The sequence below is a fragment of the Carassius auratus genome, chromosome 50, assembly GCF_003368295.1.
Source record: "Carassius auratus strain Wakin chromosome 50, ASM336829v1, whole genome shotgun sequence".
Taxonomy (NCBI): domain Eukaryota; kingdom Metazoa; phylum Chordata; class Actinopteri; order Cypriniformes; family Cyprinidae; genus Carassius; species Carassius auratus.
Genome location: NC_039292.1, coordinates 9,513,580 through 9,525,084, shown reverse-complemented (window position 1 = coordinate 9,525,084; position 11,505 = coordinate 9,513,580). Strand labels below are relative to the sequence as shown.

Below are 11,505 nucleotides of genomic sequence, written 5' to 3'. Positions count from 1 at the left end.
ACAAAAAGGCAATTTATGCCTTTTTCAGGGGCCAACTTACAAATTATTATTTATTTTTTTATTTTATTTTTTTCTTAATTGGTTGCACAGTTGCAAAAGTGAATTTTGTCTAAAACTAGTCACAACCACAACTAGGTGTTGGCCTTCTGTATGGATATTACGGGACCCTTGCTGGACCACCTGCAGTTTGCTTAGAAAGCAAATAGATCTGTTTATGATGCAGTCAACATGGGACTGCACAACATCCAACATCTGGACAAACCAGAGACTTGTCCAACAATCCTGTTTGTGGACTTCAGCTCTGGTTTTAACACCATCAGATACCCTCCTGATCAAACTGACACGGCTCTCTATAACCACCTCCATCTGTTAGTGATTCACCAGATTCCTGACAGACAGGCAGCAGCTAGAGAGGCTTGGAAAACTCACATCCAACACCCGAACCATCAGCACTGGAGCTCCTCAGGGGTATGTGCTCTCCCCACTGGATTTCTCCCTTGACACAAATGACTGCACCTCTAAAGACCCCCTTGTCAACCTCATGAAGTATTCAGATGACACCACAGTCATCGATCTCATCCAGGACAGTAAAAAGTTTGCTTACAGAAATGAGGATGTCAGACTTACAGACATCCTCTCTCTCAAGTATTATATAAATACATACATTTTTTTATTTATACAGTTGCATATACAGTAAATAATTCACAAATCTGAACATTAATCTTCTGTTCCCGATGCATAGCATATTATTATTATTATTTATTAAATTTTTATTTATTCTCTTTTTTGAGATTGGTGGTTCACATGAAATGTTCTTTCTGTTCTCAATGTTTTCTGTTCTCATTACACTATAAATCAGTGTAATGAATGTTCAGTCGCAATGATTAGTCTAATTTTAAAAAGGCTGAATGCTCCCTGTCTTCCTTTGTGGTATTTTAGGAAAATACACTAGTCGCAGATATGTGGGGAAACTTTGTTCATTGTTTTGCATGCTCATGACATTTGAAATTTAAATAGCATGTAAAATAATAAGGCTGGCTATGATAATATTTCTAAAGCTTATGTATGAGCTCATCTTTTGATTATTATTATTTATTAATTTTTTTTGAATGGTTATGTGCCACCTATAAGAAAATCTCCTAATTCTGAATCTATTTGAATATGGTTAGACCTGTGGCCCAACCGACCAGACGTGGCCTCATTCAGCTCACCGAATAGAGCCATTTCCTCCCAACTATGCAGACACTAATGTAAAAAAAATAAAACAAAAAATAATAATAATCAATAAAGGGAGATTTTATTGTTAAATCTGATTTAATTAAATTTAAATTAGACATAAAGTGCAACTAAAATTGTTTGATAGGCATGACAGAACAAGAACAATAAATAAAGTTGTAATTAACATAAATATACAATAAACAACATATTGTAATGTATAAATAATATACTGTCAATAAATAAAAAATCACAAAGAAATAGTATTTCAAACCTTTTTCAGAAATTTTATGAAATAAAATATAATTATTAATATATAAATAATGTAAATAAATTAAAAATCTATCAAATGAAATGTAATGGAATTTGATTTAATTAAATGTTTGATTAATAAAAATTTAAATAAAATAAAAATGACAAATACATAAAATTATGATTAAGTATTTTAGATTTCATTATTAAATAATATATAAGTATTAATATATACATCCTGTAAATACATGTAAATAAGTAAATAAATTGGATAAATAAATAAATTGATAAAATAAAATATGGAAATTATGAAAATATGAAAATATTATTAAGCATTTTGAAAGCATTACGTTTTTCTAGAATTTCATTAAATAATGGGGGAAATTATTTTTTCACCCATTTTTTTTAAAGAGTGAACAATGAAAGTCTGACTTCAGAGCAATGTGGGATCAATATGCGCGCACCCTGGCGTGCACGCATGTGTGCGGGAGCGTGCGTTCCATGCGCGCGCCGTGGAGGGGGGATTTATGTATGAAAAGAAACAGGAAACTCCACCGATCTCTTCGTCACTTTAACAGCAATAGGACAAGCGGAGCGTGAAACTGGGCCTTAATGACTCAATTTTCACGTTATTTTTAATCAACCATGGCCGTAAAGGCACTCGACTGATTACTGACAGCCTCCGTTTTAATTTTTTGTTAACATTAGAAACTTCAGCGCGTGGAAAACTCGAGTTTGAAGATCCTGCGCGTGTGTGAAAGAGTTGGGCGTGAGGCGTAGTCGGGTGGCTCCCTCATTTAAACCACTTGTGCATGAGATTTCTTTCTTCCGCGTATTATTTTTCAACTCATTTGACTTCGTAAATCGTTCGAAACTCCAGAAAGATGGGGTGCACCCTGAGCTCGGACGACAAGAGCGCCCAGGAGAGGAGTAAAATGATTGACAAAAACCTGCGGGATGATGGAGAGAAAGCGTCGCGAGAGGTCAAGCTGCTGCTGCTGGGTGAGTTAGCCGCTCCGCTAGTGAATAAGACCATTAAAGTTCAATTAACAGCACATATGAGAGACTTTAGAACTTGATATAATATTTAAATAATATATGAGTGGAAAATGAAGCAGTCAAGTGCATATTTATGGACGCTGGAAACTTTTCTGTCTGTAGTTATCGCGCTGGTGTCTCGGCTAGCATGAAGCTAATCAACTCGGTTCATTTCCACTCGAATCATTAAACACGGTTTTTAAAAGTTTAATTTACAGTTCTATGCAGTAGAGACGAGTTAATTTGGTTTGCGATTTCATTTGGTTGTTTTCGGTCTCAATTTTATTTATTTTTTTGGCCTTGACCTTTTCAAAGTAACGTTACCGGTTTGCATATTCGCCAAGTGGCCAGTTAACGTTAGACGTAAACGGCTCTCAGCTAATCCAGGCAACAAAAGACTAGTTTAATCCGATTTAATCTGAACCGCCTGATTAACGGAGATGGAGCTGATAGATTACCCTAAACCTCGTCCAATTATGATAAATAATCTTGTGCATATGGAGGGTCCTGCTGGGTGCTTGGAGTATAATGGATGCTGCATGGGTGTAAAGAGTGGTCTCAGTGGCTTTTCAAATTTCATGAGTTTATTTGAATGTATGATTTATTTGATTTGTTAATTAAATCGATTTTCCAACACATCACACAATATATATTATATAATATGCCTTATAGATTTAGCTATTGGCAATAAAAACATTTAAGTGTGAGGTTTTACAATTTAATGAATGCAGTTGCAGATTATAAACAATATCTTTTAGTCAAGGTTTTAGTTTTTTTGTTACATGAAAGCATTCAACTTGTAAATTCATTGTGATTTCCATGTAGGCCACTTGTTTCTCAGTTACCAATTCCTGTTTTGCATGTTTCTTCTGTACTTTTCCAGTATTTGTGTGCAAGCATTTTTCAGGATATTGACTAATGAAATCAAACTATTTATTTCCTTGGGATGATTAAAACATTTGTTTGCTTTTCTTGATTATTCATGGTGTGTGCAGCTTAAGCATGATATTTGTTTTACAGAACGTGTCACAAACTTGGTGACGTTTACATGCGGTTTCATTAATTTTGAAGAGCTGGAAAGTTTGGTGTGACCATTTCCCTTGCAAACAATAATGGTCAAAGTTTTGCTTGGATCTGGTCATTTAATATTCCTTTTTTTTTTTTTGTGCAGACCATTTTCCTATTGGTCCCATCTTTTCTCACTGTGTAAATTGTTAAAGGACATAAAACCTGCCCTTATGCAATCAAACTTTAGGGAATTGACTTGTAATTATCTAGTTAACTGGATTCCCCCTATGTGCTGATTTATTATGCGCCCTCTGTGTGCTGCCGCCTTGGGTTTGTTTGCTTTTTGGCATTGCGGATCAACAGCATATGTCTCTATGCCTGCTGTAAAACAGGCTGGAGTTCCTGTTTAGACTATAGAGGGGACAAATGGTGGCTCCCAGGGTTGTTACTAAGAATAAATCAACTGCTGTGAAGAGAAAGTACCTTCATGGGTGGTTACTTAAAGGATTTTGTCGCAAATGCTTCTCAAAATTTAATAATTCAGTGAAGATGAGCACATCTTCACAGTATAAAGCGTGTTGATTGTGCGTCTCGGGCAGTTGTTGTTGGTTGCATGGGAACCACAGAGCCAGTTCAAATTACAGCACCATAAACGCAGCCTCAGGAGACCAAACAAAAGGTGAAACCAGTGCTTTGGGAGTCAAGTTCAGTGTGTGGCATCAGAAACTTGGATTGATGTAGAATAAAGCAACCAAACTTCAATAGAATTTCTAGTTCTTCCGATTAAGAATTTGAACCAACCCCTAACCCAAAATATTAAACTTCCAATGGCTAATATTGAAGGAGGGACTAGAATGTCATATATATTTGGGCTACTTTGGCTTGGGGGCTTTAAGAAACCACCCATGACACCCTAGCAACCACATAGCAACACCTTGGCGCTGTGGCAATGAGTTTAGCTCGCCGTCTCAAACTGTTTTCCAGCTTCGGTTTGAATTGATTTGGAATTTTTCTGAAGAGGCTGAAGTTTATGAAGTTTTTTCATTAAAATCCATCACATTTACAAACGGATGCATTTCATGCAGCACTTTTGAACGATTACTTTTTTGGCCGCAACATTTTGGTGCATCTTTGGAAAAGTGACAGCAGTCATGATGGTCATGTGGTCACATTCAGCAAAAAGTACATTCTCAACTGTCAATAATGTAGTGATTTGTGAAGTTCTCTGCACACAGTTGTTTGTCAGTGTAAAAAATTTGCATGAAAAACTTGAAATGTTTTGTCTTTGTTCAAAAGTTTTCAATTTTCAAATCCAGGTTTTCAATTAAAGTGTATTGGATTTTGCCTGCAAAGTTCTTTGAACATTTTTGACAACTGGAACGGTTGAAAATCTGTCATGAACACTTTGATGTTTGCTTCCCAGGAAACAATTAATGCCACAAGCCTCTCATCAACTCCTGTGGAGGTTTTGTGGGGGTCTCTGGGGTAAATGCAGTGCTCTTTGTGTTCAGTTTTCTTGCAGTAAGCATTAAATGTGTGTGAGGGATGCTGATGTGGCCTAATTGCTGTGTGTGTTCTTTGGGACTGAGAGAAATAGATGTCCCCCCTCAGGGATGTGCTCAACCACAACGGAGATGGTTAATTGAAACGTTCGCTCGGTGAGACTCTGTGAGTCTCATGGAAGGTGGAGAGCTGTATGGGAATATTGAGTTTTTTCCTGAATGTAGCTAAATCAGGTAGCCTTTTTCTGAAATGGCAAAATTGTAATTGTGAACACTAGGTCAATTAGGGATTTAAAAGGATTAAAAAACTTTGATTCCAGGGACCCCCAAATAAAAAGACTGCTATGTATTTTCATGTATAGAAATCTCAATTTATACTGTATAAAAGATGAGTTTTATATATTTATTTTATTTTATTTTTTCTCCCTTAATTTTCTTTGTTCCCCTTTGTGCCCCTCGGGGTCACTGGACTTTTTCCAAAGGATTCAGTACTTATTTTTGATGTCTGTCGCCTTGAATCAAACCTGCGCTGACATACTTATCTAGACTTATAGCTAATTTGTTTACCAAAGCCTGTCTGTTATCCCATTACAGTGAAGTGATGTTTAATTAATCCATTAAGATTAACACCTACACACTTCCTTACATCACTACTGATTGTTAAAGGCTGTTGCTTTTATTCCTCTTGTTAACATACAGGGAAGTGTATATCCACATAATGAAACTAAAGTCTCAGTTTCGTAGAATGTTGGTTCGGGCCGTTTCACATGACATGAGTTTTCCCCCGCTTCCCTTTATTTATTTTTTTCTATCACTTGTTTGCCGTCATATGAGTGGCAAGGATGCAACGTGACCGTATAATTACAAGTTCTAAGTTGATAAGGTCTTTTCCCCACCCAGTTATTACTTGTGGTGAAATCAAAGGAAGGGAAATAAAATGAACCTCCTGCTCAATCTGATACTAACAAGTACTTGTGCTGAGCTGGCAGAAGCCACAAATACTTGATCGTTCAGAGTCAGATCCTCATACTCTTTTATGGAGCAGGGAAGGTTCTGGAATGTTTGGGTGTGTGTCCATATGGCTAACACATTCTTTCTTTCTCTCTTTCTTTTGCAGGGGCTGGTGAATCTGGAAAGAGTACAATTGTCAAACAGATGAAGTGAGTTTCAACCCCTATTATGTCATCCTAATATGTCATACTAGTTTCGTAATGTTTAGAAATCATGCAGGATGTAAGCAACAGCAGTGTTTATTTAAAATTAAATGTGAATTACGAAATCATTTGAGTATGGACATGACTTATTAAAGGACATCCCTCCATTTGTCAGGCTTTAATAACTGTTTTAAACATCCTCCGAGGCATTAGAATTAAGCAACCGAGCAAATATAGTGATATATCTTAGCATTTAAAATTTTTTGGCACAGCATGCAGCAGAATGTTCAGAATCATCAGGCCTATATTCACAATATACTTGCCAGGAGCTATTAGCTTTATTGCTTAAATTAATGGCATTGTCTTTTCTCCCACAGAATCATCCATGAAGCAGGCTACTCCGAGGAAGAGTGCAAACAGTTCAGAGCCGTGGTCTACAGCAACACTATCCAGTCCATCATCGCCATCATAAGGGCCATGGGCCGCCTGAAGATTGACTTTGCGGATCCTGGGCGGGCTGTAAGTGCTGCTGTTATAATGTAAAGTGGGGTTTAATGCAGGCCACTTATTTATGTAATGCTAAAGTATCAAAAGGAAACCAAGATGCATTGGATTGGCTGTGTTGCAGGATGATGCAAGGCAGCTGTTTGTGCTGGCCGGCTCTGCAGATGAGGGATATATGACGAGCGAGCTGTCAGGAATCATCCTGCGGCTGTGGAAGGATGGTGGCGTTCAGGCTTGTTTCAGTCGCTCCAGAGAGTACCAGCTCAATGACTCTGCCTCATAGTGAGTGTCTTTTAGCTTTTTTTGCCATCTTTATTTCTTCCCTAAACAGCTGTTTCCCACAATGACTTTTACGCTCCCCACATATCCCAGCTCCGTTTCCATTGTGGCTGGTGAACACGTCAATGTTTCATGTGCCGTGTGTGGACATTTCTTTTACATTGAGTTATAATTGACGTTATTCCATCCATTATGGTCCATGATTCAAATATGCTTTATGCAAACTTTTCAAAAATGCAAATTTGTCCTGCATTCTCCAAGCATGCTGCGAACCCTTACCTTTTGCATACAACCCAGATGAATAAGATATATTCACAATAGACAATTATGACACCATAAGTAGATGTGTCTAGGAAAGCAAACTTAGAATGAATATATGCTGCTGTTCAGAAGTTTGGGGTTAGTAATATTATTTTAATATTTATTTTAAAAAGAAGTCTAAATTTATTTGATTATAAAATCAGATAGAACAGTGACGTTATGAAATCTAATTTAAAATATCAGTTTTGTATTTTATTATTTTAAAATGTCATTTGTTTGCGGTATTGGTAAAGCTGAATTTTCAGCGTCATTACTCCAGCTTCCAGCCTCACATGATAATTCAGAAACGATTCTAATGATGATGATTTGCTGCTCAAGAAACATTTCTAATTATTATCAGCGTTGAACAGCTGTGCTGCTTAATTTGTTGAAACTGATACATCTTGTTTTTAAGATTCTTTAGAGATTAGAAAGCTCAATGGATCACCATTTAACCAAAAAAAAAAAAAGCTTTATATATCTGATTTTTTTTATTGTTGTATTAAATCATATTCATTAGATTAATTAATTCCATTTAAAGTCTCCAAACAGAACTGATGAAAAATGCCCATTTTAAAACTGGTTTCCTGAACCTCTTCAAATAATTTCACCTTAAAGTCATGAAATGGATTTTGAATAACTTTATAATCGGCTGAACTCTGTATTTCCCTCTCTAGCTATTTGAATGACCTAGACAGAATATCCAGTTCTTCCTATGTCCCAACTCAGCAAGATGTCCTGAGAACCAGGGTGAAGACAACTGGAATTGTAGAGACCCACTTCACTTTCAAAGATCTTCACTTCAAGTGAGTTTTTTAATTGTAACTTCTCACACACCGAAACCGATTAAATAAAATCCATATTTTTGAGCCACGCAGAACCTGAGTGTGAACTGCGTGCTGACTGTTTGATGTGTGTATGATTCATGTAGCCACTTTCAGTTTAGCCATCTGTTTATGCACTATTTTTATCATAGTGTTGGATAACCTTGTCTAATCAACTTCCTTTTATTCATATACATAAATATTAAACCATTATTTACCACAGTCTTCTTGAGTAAATGTCATTGTGTTCAGTGTGACTCACCATCCACATCTCCTGTACTTTCAGAATGTTTGATGTGGGCGGCCAGAGATCTGAGAGGAAGAAATGGATCCACTGTTTTGAGGGAGTGACCGCCATCATCTTCTGCGTGTCTCTCAGTGACTATGACCTCGTCCTGGCTGAAGATGAGGAAATGGTGAGCGCTCAATGCTGACACTGAAAGAGATCTTGTCTATGTCTGTCATGAAACAGAAACTTTGCCTTTTAAGGTTCCTCCCAGACAGTGCTTTATTTCTCCTCTTTTAGAACCGAATGCATGAGAGCATGAAGCTGTTTGACAGCATCTGCAACAACAAGTGGTTCACGGATACTTCCATCATCCTGTTTCTCAACAAGAAGGATCTGTTTGACGACAAGATTAAAAAAAGCCCACTTACGATTTGTTTCCCTGAGTATACTGGTATGAACAGTTTAAAATTCTTGAAACAATTTTTTTTTTTTTTAAGGTACTATTTAAATTGTAATATTTTATAGTATTTTACAGCTAATTGCCAACAGGTATTTAATTTGTTTTACTTGATATACTAAAATAATTAAAACTGAAATATGAATAAACACTATGTAGACATAAACAAATACTACTATAAATGACAACACAAAAAACAACACAATTGAAAAAAACAACACAATTGTTAGCTTTAGAAATTTAAATGAAAACAAAAATGGATAAAAAAAAATATATATAAATATTATACTTATATAACATGCTGAAAATAGTATATATTATAGATCTATGTATCAGTATTATTTTAATATCTTTGAGATACTATTGATATTTGTTTAATACAGAAATAGTGTAGAAAGTAAACCATATTATAGAGTAGTAGTTTTGTTTAATGACAATATACTTAGTGTAGTAAAAGTTTATTTTTGTTATTTGTCCAAATTAATTATATGAAACTCTATACAAGGATCCAGCACGTATGAGGACGCAGCCGCTTACATTCAGTGTCAGTTTGAGGACCTGAATAAGAAGAAAGACACCAAGGAGATCTACTCCCACTTCACCTGCGCCACCGACACCAAGAACGTGCAGTTCGTCTTCGATGCAGTCACTGACGTCATCATCAAAAACAACCTTAAGGACTGTGGGCTCTTCTAAAACAACCATCTCACTGGTGAGCACGAGCACACCAGCTTCATTCTGAATCAATGAATTGATGTGATTTTGGAAAAACTGTTTATTTATCTATTGAATGTTCACTTTCACAGGGTGACTGCGAGTGGCCTGATGTGAGATCTTTGGGAGAACTAGAACAGGAGGAAGGTCAACCATGAACCTGAATGTTGAATGCATTACTTAACTGTATATTTATGTTCTCCAAACATTTTAAGGTTTTTTTTGTTTTTGCATTTTAGGGGGGGAAAGGATCATTTTGTGTAAAATATTTGTACAACTGTATTTGTTGCTGATGTTTTTCACCATTTTTAGACGTTGATTTACAGGCCCTTTTTTAAGGGTGTTTTTCATTCAAAGGGATTCTGGGAACATTATTTAGTCTCTTTTTGTCTTTAAGGTCATGTACCTTGCAGTTAATTTTGCAGTGCTTTCTCACTCCCACTTCAGCGAAGTTAATTAAGAGCCAGCTGATATATATCCACACGGCTTTAATCTGTTCAGTAGTAGTCTAGACTATGAAAGATAGATATTGAGACCAAACACCTGTGGTTGATCTCAGAGCTGTGAATTCAGTGGGAAAAAATCCAAGCATGTCTGAACCTCCTTACAGGGTCAGAATAGTTCTGAAAAACCTTGTGCTGATCTGAGCGCAGCCGTCATTACCAGCCTGGTCAGATTTGCCTGTGATTGGAATGATGGAAAAACTGTGGTGAGCCTGAAATTTGCTGATGAATTGGTTCATCTGCACCTGTTTTGATGGAGAACTCGACAAAAGGTCAACATTTTGCATTATAATAGGCATTTTTGTATTGATCAAAGGTAACCATTTTTGAATCCATTAAAAGGGACCAAAGAATTTCTCTTTATAATTTCTAGAACAATTTTTGCACATACCCATGCATGTTAAATAACGCATGATTTGACAACCCGTAAAATGTAATGTCACATAGAAGCCCTCAGTAGGAGTCTTCTCTATTAGTAACATTGTCAATTAAACTGGTTTAAAATTTCACATGCCTTAAATGTAGGTTCTCATTGGATGGGGACATATGTTGACTAATATTCGCTATTTTGCTAATAAAAATGCTGTTAAAATAACAGCATCCTGAAATAAGAATCTCAAGCGTTTTTTCTTTCACTTTTTGAGCAAATAGTCCAGTCCATAATGTTCTTTAAATAGCAACCTTCACCCTCATATGTGCATAAAGTGTTTTTGCTTTCAATAGTGTTTTTAATTGTATGTCATGTCCGTAAATCAATATTTCCCCCACAGAAATAGCTGTAAGAGCTCTTGCTTCACACAGCATTGCTGAAAGCATGGATACTCACTGCACTCTTGTGGCTATGACAGGTCAAGTCAGAAATGATTCCCATTGGCAGCGTCATTTTATTTGGCATTATGGGAGGTAAATTATTTGGACGACTTTAGGTTACACTTAAGAACAAATGGGAATTTAGTGAAAATATTTGATTGAATTTAGTTTTGTACTGATAAATTTATTTATCTATGGATTCTTTTTCTACAGATTCACCCAGCTGGAGAATCTGTAGGAAGCAGAAAAACAAAAGCATTTAATTGAATTGCAGAAGCAACATTTTCAAATACAAAAAAAAAAAATCTGTTAATTGAAAAACATTTTATATATATATATATATATATTAGTAAAACTTTGTGTTAGTAATTGTGTGTAATATAATTGTGTGTTTACAGTGCTCATAAGTTTACATATTACTTGAAGAATATGCAAAATGCTAATTTTTTTTTTTTTTTTTTTTTTTTTTTATTAAGTACTGTCTTGAATAAGCTATTTCATGTAACGGATGTTTATATTTACTTCACAAGACAAAATAATAACTGAATTTGTAAAAATGAGCCCATTCAAAATGTACATACCCTTGATTCTTAATGCAGTGTGTCATTTCCTGGATGATCCATGAATGTTTTTATGTTTTGTGTCCGTTGTTCATGAGTCCCTTGTTTCTGGCAAATGTACACCTCATCATTCTGTTCATAAGTTTACTCTTAATG

At 35.8% G+C, this 11,505-nt stretch overlaps 1 protein-coding gene across 1 annotated transcript; it reads left to right on the top strand.

Annotated features, from left to right (window-relative positions):
- Nucleotides 1-2,003: 2,003 nt before the first annotated feature.
- LOC113066916 (guanine nucleotide-binding protein G(i) subunit alpha-1-like) lies at nucleotides 2,004-10,590 on the top strand. Its single transcript, XM_026239046.1, has 9 exons — nucleotides 2,004-2,469; nucleotides 6,133-6,175; nucleotides 6,547-6,688; nucleotides 6,798-6,955; nucleotides 7,930-8,058; nucleotides 8,363-8,492; nucleotides 8,603-8,756; nucleotides 9,268-9,474; nucleotides 9,569-10,590. Exons 1-8 carry the CDS (start codon nucleotides 2,352-2,354, stop codon nucleotides 9,456-9,458), a joined length of 1,065 nt encoding a protein of 354 aa, XP_026094831.1. The 5' UTR covers nucleotides 2,004-2,351; the 3' UTR covers nucleotides 9,459-9,474; nucleotides 9,569-10,590.
- Nucleotides 10,591-11,505: the final 915 nt, after the last annotated feature.